We start from the raw sequence: 16,506 nt of genomic DNA on the forward strand, positions 1-16,506 counted from the left end.
AAAAATAAGCAGTTAAAAATAATTTATATTAAAAATTTTATGTCTTGAACGCATTATTATATTGACATGTTTGTGATGAGGTGTGAATCGTGAAATCTCCGTCTCGCAGAAATGGTTTTATTATAAAATCATAGTTTACCTCGGCTCTTTAAAGTTTTGTGATGTTACTTATGTGCCGTTATTTAGCGGTCGTATAAATCTAATATTACCGTCAAACAGTGCCTCAACACAGCTATAAATGTATAAAAAAACCACGCAATTGAGTCTATTCCAATAGGAACTAATGGAGTGATATCCATATAAAATAATGATGCAAACCAATCTCAAAACTAAAGAAATGTTTATAGTTCGAGCACTAGAGAAGATATTGGCTGATAAGGACATAAAAAGGTCCTATCATAGTCAGTTGAAAAAGTCTTGTGAAGTAGCTCTTGGTAAGAATGTAGTACATATACTTTGACATCATATTCGTTTGCTTACAGGTACTACTACCTGTTTTTAAACATCATTTACCATTAATTAGCTGAAGTAATATAATCTACAATACAATAGGAATTTAATGATTTATAGAGAAGTGATTGTAAATTGGCCTTGGAAATGAAAGTGGAGGTTGTAGACCTACTTATGTTATCATATTAATCAACTATTTGTATATTTAATACAGAGTAATAAAGCATACAATGGTGTTAAGAGTGACACATTCCTTAATTATACTGATAAAACAGTAAATCTGTAGGTACATTTAATTAGTATTATTCAAATTTTATTAATTGTTTCATTCATTACTACATACAACGAAATACAAATATATTTCTTTTTATATATTTAATAGCTAGATTATAAAATATTTTAATATATCTTCAAACCATATTATTTGTTTGATTAATCTCAAAAAATTTGATTTATTCTTCAAAGAGTGTTTGAATACTACTTATTAATAACAGAAAATATCTATGTCTCGCTTGTAGTACCAACAATATAAGATACATAGTTTATGTATCTTCTTTCAATATGTTCATTTATAATGCATATTCTTTGCGAAGGTCATCATTTTACTTATTACCATAAATGAGAAAAGATCTTTGAATGGCCTTAGTTTAAATGCAAATCAGGCATTAGTATTGTAGACATTACATTATCGTACTTAATTTAGAAGTAAGTATTTGCTGAAAATGTTATTGATATCTATCATGTAAATAAATAACCAACATTTTAAAATTATAACAAATTGGCTGTAATCAGTTCAGGGTACAATAGGACTGATATACCTGAAAAAGGAAAAAGTCCTTAAAATAATACTAAAAAAAAAAAATTGGCTGTAAACTATGATGTTAAACCCTTTATGTTCTTATTACTATTGATATTAATAATTATTATTGATAATATTAAATGGTAATTATACTAATAGAGTCAACATGATATTGTTTAAAATGTACTGGTCCATGATTACATACAAATAGTATAATTATTGATAAATATTCAATATTTATTTAACACTATTGCACCAGTTAAATTTTATACTTCTTTACAGAGGAAATAAAAACTGAGCTGAAAAATGGAGGACAACCAGAATCGTCTGAGAGTCCATCATCGGGCACACTGCCTCTGCCCAAAAATGATGCATCAAACATTATCACAGCTGAGAAATATTTTCTGCCATTTGAACTGGCATGCCAAAGCAAAGCATCCAGGATAGTTGTGACAGCTTTAGACTGTCTTCAAAAACTTATTGCCTATGGTCATCTAACAGGCAATATTCCTGATTCAACAACACCAAGAAAACTTTTGATTGACCGCATTGTGGAAACGATATGTAGCTGCTTCACTGGTCCACAAACAGATGAAGGAGTTCAACTACAAATAATAAAAGCTCTATTAACAGTAATAACAAGCCAACATGTTGAGGTACATGAGGGCACTGTGCTGCTTGCTGTCAGGACTTGTTACAATATATATTTAGCAAGTAAAAACCTTATAAACCAAACAACAGCTAGAGCAACTCTAACACAAATGCTCAATGTTATTTTCACTAAAATGGAAAATCAAGCTTTAGCATCTGATTCCAATAATACAGAAATACAGCATAAAATACCCAATGGCAATGTCGTGAGTGATGAATCCAATGCAGAAGAAAAACTACCTTCTAATAATCATGTACATGTAGAAGAAAAGGAAGTCACTCCACAACATGAACAAATTGATGAAATTTTGGAAGCAAAAATTATTGCTAAGCAAATAGTAGATTCTGTTATAGACAATGCTATCACTATTGCTACAAAGAAAACTGCAGATAATATAAGTGAAAATATTCCTGAAAATAATGAAAATCCATCAGATTCACAAGACAGTGGTAGTGTATCCCAAGAAAGCAATGGTCAAGCTGGAGCAGAATCTTCAATGACACGAATACCATCTCAAGAAAGTGTCGATGTTGCTTCAGAGAATGACAATTCAGTAACGGCTAAATTCACTCACATTCTACAAAAAGATGCATTCCTTGTATTTAGAGCCCTCTGCAAATTATCTATGAAACCCCTTCCTGAAGGTACTCCCGACCCCAAGTCACATGAATTGAGGTCTAAGATTCTATCTCTGCATTTACTTCTATCAATTCTGCAAAATGCAGGACCAGTGTTTAGAAACAATGAGATGTTCATAACTGCTATTAAACAATACCTTTGTGTTGCATTATCAAAAAATGGTGTGAGCTCTGTGCCTGAAGTGTTTGAACTTTCACTGGCAATATTCCTGGCTCTACTTCAAAACTTTAAAGTTCATCTCAAAAAACAAATTGAAGTCTTTTTCAAAGAAATTTTCATGAATATTTTGGAAACATCAAGTTCAACCTTTGAACACAAATGGATGGTTATACAAGCACTTACAAGGATCTGTGGTGATGCTCAAAGTGTTGTTGATATCTATGTCAACTATGATTGTGATTTATCAGCTGCAAATCTATTTCAAAGGTTGGTAAATGATGTCTCGAAAATTGCACAAGGGCGACAAGCATTGGAGTTAGGTGCTACTCCAAATCAAGAGAAATCCATGAGAATAAGAGGATTAGAATGTTTGGTTTCGATATTAAAATGTATGGTGGAATGGAGCAAGGAACTTTATATCAATCCAAACTTACAAACTACTTTAGGTGAAAGAACTGCTAAAGAAGACACTGATCACCACAGTATTAAATCACATGGAGGATCTAGTCTGAGTCTAGTTTCCACAGGTTCAAGTAACATTGGCAACAGAGAAACATTAGATTCTCCAGAACAATTTGAAGTATTAAAACAGCAAAAAGAAGTATGGGAAACTGGTATTGATTTATTTAATAGAAAACCTAAGAAAGGGGTAGCTTTCTTGCAGGAGCAAAGCTTACTAGGAACATCTACAAAGGAAATTGCTGAATGGTTATTAACTGATGAAAGACTTGATAAGACATTCATAGGTGAATATTTAGGGGAAAATGATGATCATTCAAAAGAAGTTATGTATGCATATGTGGATTCAATGAATTTTGCAAATATGGATATTGTGGCTGCTCTACGACATTTCTTAGAAGGATTCAGGTTACCTGGTGAAGCACAGAAGATTGACAGATTGATGGAAAAATTTGCGTCACGTTATTGTGAGTGTAATCCAAATAACACTCTATTCAGTAGCGCTGACACAGTTTATGTATTAGCATTCTCTATTATTATGCTAACAACAGACCTACACTCACCTCAAGTAAAAAACAAAATGACAAAAGAACAGTATATTAAATTGAACAGTGGTATAAGCGACAATAATGATCTGCCACGCGAGTATTTGTCTCAAATATATGACGAAATTGCTGGACATGAAATTAAAATGAAAAATACTTCTAAACCTGGTAAACACATGATTGCTAATGAAAAGAAACGAAAACTAATTTGGAATATGGAAATGGAACAAATATCTACAGCTGCAAAGAATTTGATGGAATCCGTATCTCACGTGCAGACACCATTTACTACTGCTAAACATGTGGAACATGTAAGACCAATGTTCAAAATGGCATGGACACCTTTCCTTGCAGCATTTTCAGTAGGCTTACAGGACTGTGATGATCCTGAAATAGCTTCACTTTGCCTCGATGGAATTAGATGCGCTATCCGTATCGCGTGTATATTCCACATGTCCCTAGAAAGAGATGCATATGTGCAAGCACTTGCACGATTTACTCTTCTCACAGCCAATTCGCCAATCACCGAAATGAAAGCTAAGAACATAGACACAATCAAAACTTTAATTACAGTTGCACATACTGATGGAAACTACTTGGGATCAAGTTGGCTAGATGTTGTTAAATGCATTTCTCAGTTAGAATTGGCTCAGCTTATTGGAACAGGTGTACGGCCACAATTTTTATCAGGATCTGGAATAAAACCGCAACCAGATTCATTAAAATTCAGTTTGATGACTTTAGATCCTAGCGTGAAAGAGCATATAGGTGAAACGAGTTCCCAGAGTGTTGTAGTTGCCGTTGACAGAATATTTACTGGCTCTACGAGACTGGATGGCGATGCAATTGTTGATTTTGTTAAAGCATTGTGCCAAGTTTCGCTTGACGAACTAAGCCATCCAAGTAATCCTAGAATGTTCTCTCTTCAAAAAATCGTCGAAATATCGTACTACAATATGGGACGAATCAGGTTACAATGGTCACGAATTTGGCAAGTGCTAGGTGACCATTTCAATAAAGTTGGGTGCAGTGGCAATGAAGATATCTCATTTTTTGCGGTAGACTCCTTGAGGCAACTCTCTATGAAGTTTATTGAAAAAGGAGAGTTTGCTAATTTTAAATTCCAAAAAGACTTTTTAAGGCCATTTGAACATATTATGAAAAAGAACAGCTCACCGACAATAAGAGATATGGTAGTACGATGTATTGCACAGATGGTAAATTCTCAAGCACCAAATATCAAATCTGGTTGGAAAAACATATTTTCAGTATTCCATTTGGCAGCAAGTGATCAAGATGAGGCGATTGTAGACTTAGCATTCCAAACCACTGGTAAAATAATAACAGAATTGTATGAAAAGCAATTCCCTGCCATGATAGATTCATTCCAAGATGCAGTAAAATGCTTATCTGAATTTGCTTGCAATGCGAAATTCCCCGATACATCTATGGAAGCGATAAGACTAGTCAGATCCTGTGCCACTGCTGTTGGTGCTTCCCCACAGCTATTTGCTGAGCACGCAGGGCTTGAAGGTGAACCAGGCGCACCTGAAGTAGATAGAGTCTGGTTGAGAGGATGGTTCCCACTACTTTTCTCGTTGTCATGCGTCGTAAGCCGGTGCAAATTAGATGTTCGGACCCGAGGTCTAACAGTCTTATTTGAGATTATAAAAACTCATGGTGATTCATTCCGTCCGCATTGGTGGAGAGATTTATTTAATATTCTTTTTAGGATATTTGACAATATGAAACTACCTGAACATCAGTTGGAGAAAAATGAATGGATGACTACAACTTGCAATCATGCATTGTACGCAATCGTGGATGTCTTCACGCAGTACTTTGACGTTCTCGGTACGCTTTTGTTAGAACAACTTTATTCGCAATTACATTGGTGTGTCCAACAAGACAACGAACAGCTAGCGAGATCAGGTACAAATTGTTTAGAGAATCTAGTCATTTCAAACGGAACAAAATTCAATGAAGACACGTGGAGTAATACATGTCAAATTATGTTGGACATATTTAACAGTACGCTACCAACAACATTACTTACTTGGAAGCCTGAAGAAAACGACGACGGGGAAACGCCACACGTACGACATGGCATACTGAAGAAACCTCAAGGAGGAGATGATTGTAAAACATCTAACAGAGTATTCAACAGTCTTCTAATAAAGTGTGTGGTACAGCTCGAATTGATTCAAACGATCGATAACATAGTCTTCTACCCAGCGACATCGAGAAAAGAAGACGCCGAAACATTAGCGTTAGCTGCTGCAGAACTAACTGGGGGCACACCAGGAACAGAACAAGAATGTCAACGTGAAGAACAAGGCATGTACAGATTATTGAGTTCACCTCATTTGCTGCGACTCGTTGAATGCTTAATGTGCAGCCACCGCTTCGCTAAAACATTCAATACGAACAACGCCCAGAGAAATGTACTCTGGAAAGCCAATTTTAAAGGAGCTGTGAAACCTAACATGTTGAAACAGGAGACGCAATCATTAGCGTGTGTTCTGCGGATACTATTCAAAATGTACAGTGACGAAGCGCGTCGAGATCACTGGCCCGCTGTACAAAAAAGCTTAATAAACATTTGTTGCGAAGCCTTGGAATATTTCGCTGGGGTTACCAATGAAACCCATAGAGATGCGTGGACGTCGATCCTACTGTTGATTCTCACAAGAATACTTAAGATGCCCGACGAAAGAGTAAGTACATAATATTTACATTAAAATATAATCGATATCTATTAGTTGAATTAGCTCACTCTTTGTTATACTCGTATATTTTTTTTTATACAATTTAGAATGGCAAACAAGCTGACGGCCCACCTGATGGAAAGTGGTAACCATCGCCTAACTATATAATAGACATGAGCAGTACTACGGACATAACAGAGTATACTGTTTCGCCCATGATACCCCCCATGCGTTGCCATTCCTGAGGACTTAGGTGTTATTCCTCTGTATCCTGTAATTTCACTGCCATATCCCACCCTTCAAATCGAATCACAGCCATGTAAACACAACTGCTTTACGGTAGAAACACGTAAAATGTCTAAATCCCGAAAATTTCGTCGTTTAGACATAAAATTGTATTATGTACGGCGAACATTTGCATTATTTCATCTATAAAGCACTCGACTTGCGCATATTATATGTTGTATTTATTTATATATATATATATATATATATATATATATATATATATATATATATATACATACTGTTTAGCACTACTACTGCCCACTCACTACTTCCTATGTCATCTATTTTAGAGATAAGTTCGCCTTTGCTAACATTGTTATTAACTTATTGTTGTTACTGTATGTTTTACTTACATACTTAAACCTAGCGTGGCGACGGAGTATGGATACAATGTATCACCACTCTTTTATATCTCCCGTCATAAGAGGTACCTCTGTAATGAGTCACTGTAGTGATAACGATGATTTGAATTTAATAACAAGAGACGGCCACTATCTCTTGGATTAATTAGCTTCGTTATCTAAGTTTTAGTAAACTTAGACCCGTCGAGTTCGAATTGTACTATATGGACCTACTCAACCTCTAACTACACATACAAGGACCCAAATGAGAGGGATTTTTTTTAATGAATGATAATGAATGGTAACCTCGCCTGCGCTTTCGGTATACACTGGCGGGGCACCAGTGAGGGATGAAAAGGCAGAACAGTTAGCCTATCATGACTAATTCAACAATTAATCACAATAGTTTCCAGGGGGAACCACGTGAAGGTCGACCCGATAGGATATATATATATATATATATATATATATATATATATATATATATATATATATATATATATATATATATTAAGTTAGTTATATAGTAATAAGGACTAACTTCCCCGTTACTAAGAAACCCCCCACCCCCCAAGGAGAGGTTACCTTATATTTACTAAACAATTGAAAAATTATTGCAATGTAATGTATGTATTGACTGCAGTTTGCGGCCCACGTATCCAGCTACTACCCGTTGCTGTGTGAGATCACGTGCTTCGACTTGAAGCCCGAGCTGCGCTCCGTGCTGCGCCGGGTGTTCATCCGCATCGGACCAGTGTTCAATATCGTGTCCAACACGCAATAATGCACACTCATTTACAAACAATATGGCCTTATAGTTTTATAGGTTTAATATATGACTTGGATGTTAACGTTAAAAAATAAAAATACACTCGTTGATTCCTTAAATTTTAATGTAACATTGACAGCAATCAGTACTTCAGTAGTATTAAAAGTGATCTATAATAATTATAAATAGGCTGTAGTTGTATGTTTTAATTTATATAACTTATTACTTTATTACGATCAGTTAAAATTTATAATTGTATAATAATTAAAAAATAAATAAAAAAAAAATAAACATAGAAGTTGTATCTATAAATTATAGTTTATTCTGTATATTTGAAAATTTTTACTGTTTGTGCAACTGAAGTCACTCATCTCTGTATTGGCTTATTTTTCTCCTAGCTAGACTGATCAGACTGTGATTGCGATGTTATAATTTCCACAGCTTTTCGTATTTCTGTTAATATATCTATATTAAAGGAGTGAATTCAGAACTCGCACGCAAACCGATTATATTATTATCCTTAAATAAAATTATAAATTCATTGGAGCCATTTCATTATATTTTGAGCCCATCTATCTTCCTCTCCAGGGAATCTATGTCCCAAATGACTAGTTGTCCATCCAAACCAGAAGTGCTGAACTTTTCAGTGTTAGCCTTTGTCCCTTTATAGAGGCTGATATGAGTAATAGCATTCTGGTGAATGGAGTCTAAGAGAGTATCGTTGGTCTCAATACGAGCTTGACGATCAAGCGATTGAAACTTCTTCATAGCAGACAATCCTCCCGACTCTTTCCTCTGAGTGTTGTCTAATTTAGCAACAAATTTAACTTCTTTCTCATCATAAGCATACAACAATGGAATGCAACTATGCCCTGCCACAACAATTGAATTGTTTGTTATCCAATTGCATCCCAAAAATGGCAGATATTCAGTCTTAAGTTTAAAGACAGCTTTGCCCTGTGTAGCATCGGCTACATTGATGGAGCTGTCGTGTCCCACCCATGCAACTTTGTTTCCATCAGCAGAAAATGAAACGCTATGAACCCAACCTCCTCCAGATGGCGAATTCGGGAACTCTGCCAGTAACTGTCCCAAAGGCAATTTTGATCCCCATACATTTGGTCCGGGCTGGTCTTCAATATCTTTGATATATGCGGAGAAAACGCGAACTTTAAAATCAGCCGAACCGGCAACCAACAATATGTTGTTGGGATGCCAGTCAAGAGAGGTGACAGTCGAGCGTATAGGTTTCTTAATATGCTTAGATACCCACCAATTATTCTCCTTCTCGAAATAACAAATGGATATCAACCTTGCTCCAGAGCCGACAGCAAATTTATTTTCCATAGGTGACCATTTTACACAGGTTGCAGCACGGTTTATACGAAGAAGCACAAGGGTGGTTGACCATTTCCCATCAGGTCCCTGGGTCCAAACATAAGCATTACGATCCACAGAGCATGTCACAATTCGATTGGTGTTTGGCGCCCAATCTATCCCCATAACCCTTAAGTCATGTTCAACAAGGTTGTTTGTTTGCTTCCAATCACTGCCTTCTTTTTGATAGATGTGGACTTCATTATTGTTTGGTGAAAAAGCAATTTCTGAAAAATAATAAGTATTCATATTGGTAAGAATTTTCATACCTTCCGATTATCAAAATGTATATCCTTTAAAATAGGCGACATGCTGAAGAAGGGCCAAATTAAAAGTAGCCATAGTAGCGAGCATGTATGAAAAGATTGATGAATGTGGAGAGAGCGAAAGAGTTTGTTTGAATCGAAGTTTGGCGTTCCATTGTTTCTGTCTACCCTAATGGGAGACAGGCGTGGCAGATATGTATGTATGATTTAAACTTTCTTTTTGTGCTAAACCTCCCTTTATAACTGCACATACAGGTTCCATTTAATTTACTGAGCCTATATTGTTAAGACACATAAAATAAAAATTGCTATATGTATAATAAATTTTTTAATCATCATTAATTATTAAATTCACCACTCATACAGCAGTTTCTAATTGATTAAGCCATAAAAGCACCAAGTAATAACAAACCCATTGTCATATTAACTTTTTTAAAACATTTCAAATTAATTATCAACTTTTTTTATACAACTTAGAATGGCAAACAAGCTGACGGTCCATCTGATGGAAAGTGGTAACAGTCGCCTATAGACATGAGCAGTACCATGGACATAACAGAGTATACTGTTTCGCCCATGATACCCCCCATGCGTTGCCATTCTTATTGACTCATGTGTTATTCCTCTGTCCCAGTAAATTCACACCATATCCCACCCTTCAACCGTGAACACAGCTGTGTTTGCACAGCTGTGTTTCACGGTTGAAGGGTCGTTAATGGCAGTGAATTTACAGGGTACAGAGGAATAACACTGTTGTACAAAGTCTCCTCTGGTTATGATAATTAATGGGGAAATCTTTTAACCTATCCATTATTATCTACTAAAAGCCAAACATTTTAGGATTGAAAACTTATACCAATATTCTATCAGATACTGTAAAGCAGTTGCGTTTGCATATTCTGTGTTTTGTTTAAAAAAAAGATATATTTAAAAGTAATCATATATGCATGATAGAAAACAAGATTATTATTAGGGTTACAGAAATTAAAGGAAGAAAAATAATTATGATATTTAATTTCTTACAAAATGTGTATCTTGTGAACGATTAGTAGCACTTTTCTTCTCCTAATTCATTTTTGCAGTTATTCTATAATTTTTATTATAAGAAATTATGGACATTCTAAGTTGTATAATGGAGAAAAAAAATATTTTAAAATTATAATCATATATGCATGATAGAAAACAAGATTATTACTAGGGTTACAGAAATTAAAGGAAGAAAAATAATTATGATATTTAATTCTCATCAAAAATGGTATCTTGTGAACGATTAGTGCACTTTTCTTCTCCAATTCATTTTTGCATCAAAAAAAAATATAAGAAATTATTTTTATTACACACAAATTAGGGAGGAAAGGGATTGTTAGTAATGAAAACTAAAAAATCCCATTGCTAGCAATATATCCAATCAGGCTGACCTCCTCGCGGTTCCTCCTGGAAACTATCATGGTTAATTCCTGATGAATTCATCAAGATGGGCTAACTGGCCTGTTTTCATTCTCATCTATCACCCTTCACTGGTGCTCCGCCAGTGTATCCCGTTAGCGCAGGCGGGGTTACCATTCCATTTACACCCATCAAAAAAAAAAAATAAGAAATCAAATAAGCCATTACACCCATACCCATACTTGTACCTAGAATTCAATTTACTTATTCAGTTGATATGTTGGCATGGTACATCCCAATATCGGTCATGCGGTTATCAGAAGTATTCTAAATAAGAATTTCGGAATTTCCCTTTAATTAATTAATTACTTACGTGTTCTATCCTTGTTCCAAGCATGACAAGTAATAGGAGCACATGAGTCACCAAAAGTTATAGTTTGTGACATTGTAGACGTCGTCAGTTACAATTCCTGTAGAAAGCAATAAATTAGAATAAAAACAGAACGAGTTACATATCTTACATACACAATGGGGTCTTACGCGATGTAAAAGCCTTTACAGGTAAAACGTCGGCAATAAAGAAGCAGGTATGTAGGACTTTTATATTGCGTTAAGTCAGGATTGTGTATTTAAAATATATGTAAACAACGGGAATGTTACAAATCAACTAAATTACTTATTCATAATCTAGTTGATGATCTTGGAAACAATACCTTTTCAATAATATAGGACACGCCCGGCTTATCGTTTCTAGATATTTTAGTGGATTTCGCGGACTCTGGTCAGTCAACGCGAATTCCTTTATTTAAAAAGCAACTTCTTTAACAATGATGGAGATTAATGGAATCAATTAATGATTAAAAGAATTTAAAATTTTAAGTAGGTATAAAATACTACCGCACAGGTAGGTAGGTGTAAATCAACAAATGACAACATTGACGTGACGTCACACACAACGTCACGTCAAGTACAATCGTAGTAAACGTCGCCACCGTAGACAGATAATACATGCTGTATATAAATTCGGAATAGCGCCACATGACGTGATTATAAAAAATTTATGAATTCATCTAATATACCTATATTAAATACATCCATATATCAATACAAAAACATAAATTAAAATATACATAATAGACCTTGTTTGATTATATTTCTCGTAATAATAATGACAAGTATAATTATACTTGTCATTATTATTACGAGAGTTTATATGTACTTTACCTATATATTAAACTTTACACAAATTTGGACTTTATATTAAAAATAAGAACTTTTTATTGTACGAATTTACTTTTTTTTCTAAGTCCTACATACGAAAACACGGTTTTAAAAAATTTTGCTTTTTAGGCGTTCTTTGTCCGTATATGTATATTAGATACTTAATACTTTCTCTGGATTCATTTTTCATTAAATATCGGGCAAATCTTCCACTTTCTAAGTAATTTGTACAGTTTATTATTATTATATCAATCATTAACGGTCTACTACTAAATATCAGTACATATTTATTATATATTTATTAATATATATTTATTATTTTATTATCATGTATTTTATTTTCAAGTACTTTAAATTGTTTACTTAATCTTTAATTATATATAATAAATATTATATAATATAAAATAAATTCATTGTTGAATAATTAAAAAAAGAACTTTATATTTATTCTTAATCTATAATGCAAATACTAGTATAGGGAATGTGACGATATATGTCATGATGACAGAGTTAAGAAGTTTGTTATGTATGTTGTGTAGTGTAATCTGTAATTTATTGTTTATGTTTTAAAACGTACAAGTACATTACAAAAAGAATATAATTTATTTTCTTTATTAGTTTATTCTCGATTTAGTTAGCAAAGTTCCTAGTTATGTCAGGACGAGGTAAATGGATGAATAAAATTTTACAGAATAAAAACAAACCGTGTTGATGTAATTATAAAATTTTGTTTACAGGACGATTTCACCGCGGTAATCGCAATAAAAACCAACAAACATTATCCTCCGTGGCTCGCGAGACGGCCGCGTCTCTCGCACCAGATAGTCCAGTATTGGCTATGTTCAGATCCGCTGCAATAAAGTTAAATGACCGCCAAGATAGACACGAAAGATTGGTGAAACTATCCAGAGACATCACCATGGAGAGTAAACGCATCATCTTTTTGTTACACTCTGCTATTACGTGGGTAATTTTTTATACAATTATTTAGAAACGGTTTATTTAATGTAATATTTTGTAATGAAAGTCTGAGACTTTTACTTCAGTCAGTGAATACCCTCAGTCCCATGATATTTAGAGTTTGTTTATTTACCTATTGTTGCAATTTTCATTTTGCCCCAAAGACATATTTAAGTAGGGGTGGGCTGTGCCCTCCCCAGAATACAAGATAAGCTTACCGAAAACATGTCTAAGAATACATATATATCCTTTTTAATGGGCAAATTCCATCTTGGAAAAAAATCCTAAATGTTTACCTCCAAATATTTAACAATTTCATCATCATCATATCAGCCGTTAACCGTCCACTGCTGAACATAAGCCTTCTCCATAATTACATGAAATATATATAGCTGTGTAGGTCCCAATATAGAATAGGTCAACCCTTTCTCGTGGGTATTGTAAAAGGCGACTAAAGGAGCTTATTGTGGAGGGATGGGCAGCAATTCCTCCCTGCAATGTATTTGAGGTTGTCTGTCTAATGGAGAATCATCTTACACTGCATTTGTCCATACCCTATACCGACTAATTCCTTATAAATTCAGTAGTAACATACAAGAACATTTAAGTTCATATTATTGTTGCTTATTGTTTTGGTTTAAATTTTTTTTATATTGTTGAACAGTGAAGAAGCAACAAAGAAAGCTGTAGAAGATGCAAATGAGAGGCTTCAAAAACTAATCAGTGGGCCTTTGAAAAGTATTGGTTTAGAATTGGAAAATAGTCCGGCATATTTACACACCAGGGCTGTCACAGCAGGGTTTCAGGAATTCATTGAGGCCAGGACACTGTGCTCGTTAATGGAGAAGAAAGTTATCATTCCATACAAAGAGGTACAGACTGAACTTTCATACAATGTGAAGGAGGAAATTGATGGTAATGAGATTGAACGCAGTGTCATTACAAAAATGCCACAAACCGACTATATGCTGGGTATAGCAGATCTCACTGGTGAGCTGATGAGGCGAGCGATAAATACTATAGCTAGCGGGGACAGTGCTGAATGTATTTACGTTTGTCAGGTTGTCAGAGAGCTTTACACTGGATATTTAGGTATGTTATTAATCCCATATTATTACATTTAACAAATGGTTCCCATGAATCGTGAAAATATTATTGTTAAATTTACTAATTTTTTATAGTTTTTGGCCATTATATGGGTATTTGTTGTGTGGTCCTGGCATAGAAAGGTCCACCCCTTCCTTTCCCATGGGTGTCGTAAAAGATGACTAAGGAAAGCAAGCGTGGGCAGCAGTGTTCCTCTTAAAAAATCTTCAAATATTTAACAACAATAATAATACATAGTTGACAATAATAATACATAGTTGACAATAATAATACATAGATGACAATAATAATACATAGTTGACAATAATAATACATAGTTGACAATAATAATACATAGTTGACAATAATAATACATGTAAAAATGTTGCATGCCAAGCTGAATGTTAATGTTAAACACAAAATGTATAATAGTACCTAAACTTACCACATTCATAGCAAGAAATTTCATTTCATTTCATTCTCCAAAGCCTAACTGCGATTGCAAATTCGCCTACCAAGCGTGGCAACTACTGGCAATACCTCCTTAGGGATAGGCTTATGTCTATAAGTATGGTTAGTTCCTCTTCCCATAACAATCCATTACCAATATCCTACTACTGGTCACCAATTTTTTTTCAATAATTTTCACATCATTGTTCGTGATGAGTTAATTGTAAATTGTATATGACTATATCGATAGCTATCCACAGATTGTATACTATCAGCATTTTTTTTTTAATTCTTAGGTCTGTTCGGCATGGGCAAGGAGTTGGGCCGTAAAATGAACGTAACACGCGCCAATGTGGCGAAAGTCGAGGCGGCAGTGTATGCGCTCCATGTGCGAGGTGGTGAGGCCCCATCCACTCTGATAGTACCACCGCCAGCATTGCAGCAAGACTGGGAAAATAATCATCTCTCTGATGATGAAGGCTATTATTAATTTGTAAATAGACTTTAGATGCAAATTCATTTGTACTGAAAGTATAATATAACTATTTTGTTGATCCACATCTTTCATTTGATAATATAAATAAAACCTGTGAATTGACAAGATTTTTTTTTTATACAACTTAGAATGGCAAACAAGCTGCCGGCCTATCTGATGGAAAGTAGTAACCGTCGCCTATAGACATGAGCAGTATCATAGACATAACAGAGTATACTGTTTCGCCCATGATACCCCCCATATAGACAGGAGCAGTACCGTGGACATAACAGAGTAAACTAATTATATGATTACAAACTTTCTAGCTAGCTAATAATATGATAAGAGAACATTTTGGGATTGGTTATCGATGTATGATTGGAATCAACTGCTAACAGCAGTATTTCTGAACCGATAAGACATCATAACTTCAAAAAAAGAGCATATTCATTTTTAAAAGGCCGACAGCACACCTGCAATGACTGGTGTTGCAGGTGATCATAATGGGCGGCGGTAGTCACCATCAAGTGAGCCGCATGCTCGTTTACGCCCCATGTTATATATATATACATTAGTCATTATCTTCCTACCCTTATCCCAATCATTTGGGGTCGGCGTGATGATTTTATCCATATTACAAAAAGATTTGGTTTTAAGTTTTACGACCGGCCACCTGCCTGACGTCAACCCTCTTTTGTAATACATTTGTTGATGGTTTCCGCTATCTACGGTATGGAGTAAAGGATTGAGGAAAAAAGGAAGGGAATGTTGGAAATGCGTAAAGGAGATTGGTGAATGAGAGGAATAATGGACTTATATGGGAAAAGAAGGGGGGAGGGGGGGAACACTGCATATATACATTAGTACAAAATATTAATTTGGCCACTATTATTATATAAGTTACAAGTCTTTAGAAGCAGTGTGCACATATGGGTTGAATTATAAAAGTAGATCTAAGAAATGTATATATGTAATGATAGAAGCCTTGGGCATTCAGATCTCAGCCTAATAGGAATTGACATGAATTCAAATACATACATACATACATATCTGTCACGCCTGTCTCCCATTAGGGTAGGCAGAAGCAGGTCATGAATTCAAATTCGAAATTATATTTATTCATTCACAACATTGCTGTATGAACAAACTATTTACTTAAGAATACTCAGTGTATTTATTATGCACTGATAGCTGAACTAGGAAAACCTGTGCTACACGGGGGGGAAAGGGATTGTTAGTAATGGAGACTGAGAATCCTATTGCTAACAATATACCCAACCAGGTCGACCCCCTCGCGGTTCCCCCTGGAAACTATTTATTTATTTATTGCATTCCATAATAATTAATTAATACATAATACATAATTATTACATAAGGTTTCAATTATGGACCCTGTTGGGCACAGCAAGTAGGAGAGAGTATCATGGTTAATTCCTGATGAATTCAACATGATGGACTAACTGGCCTGTTTTCATT

The 16,506-nt window shown here is 34.7% G+C and overlaps 3 protein-coding genes across 3 annotated transcripts; 2 read left to right on the forward strand and 1 right to left on the reverse strand.

Annotated features, from left to right (window-relative positions):
- The first annotated feature begins 45 nt into the window (after positions 1–45).
- On the forward strand, positions 46–8,100 carry LOC113521817 (brefeldin A-inhibited guanine nucleotide-exchange protein 1). The gene is made up of 3 exons (XM_026907475.3): positions 46–434; positions 1,532–6,420; positions 7,684–8,100. The coding sequence occupies exons 1-3, from the start codon at positions 308–310 to the stop codon at positions 7,822–7,824; spliced, it is 5,157 nt and encodes a 1,718-aa protein (XP_026763276.2). The 5' UTR covers positions 46–307; the 3' UTR covers positions 7,825–8,100.
- On the reverse strand, positions 7,916–11,784 carry LOC113521827 (actin-related protein 2/3 complex subunit 1A-A). Its single transcript, XM_026907486.3, has 3 exons — positions 11,552–11,784; positions 11,212–11,308; positions 7,916–9,413 (listed from the first exon to the last, which is right to left on the reverse strand). The coding sequence occupies exons 2-3, from the start codon at positions 11,282–11,284 to the stop codon at positions 8,365–8,367; spliced, it is 1,122 nt and encodes a 373-aa protein (XP_026763287.1). The 5' UTR covers positions 11,285–11,308; positions 11,552–11,784; the 3' UTR covers positions 7,916–8,364.
- A 784-nt stretch (positions 11,785–12,568) lies between these two features.
- LOC113521799 (translin-associated protein X) lies at positions 12,569–15,109 on the forward strand. The gene is made up of 4 exons (XM_026907456.3): positions 12,569–12,724; positions 12,797–13,022; positions 13,684–14,111; positions 14,852–15,109. The coding sequence occupies exons 1-4, from the start codon at positions 12,712–12,714 to the stop codon at positions 15,043–15,045; spliced, it is 861 nt and encodes a 286-aa protein (XP_026763257.2). The 5' UTR covers positions 12,569–12,711; the 3' UTR covers positions 15,046–15,109.
- Positions 15,110–16,506: the final 1,397 nt, after the last annotated feature.

This window comes from Galleria mellonella, unplaced genomic scaffold (genome assembly GCF_026898425.1).
Source record: "Galleria mellonella isolate WM207_F2 unplaced genomic scaffold, CSIRO_AGI_GalMel_v1 utg19, whole genome shotgun sequence".
Lineage (NCBI taxonomy): Eukaryota > Metazoa > Arthropoda > Insecta > Lepidoptera > Pyralidae > Galleria > Galleria mellonella.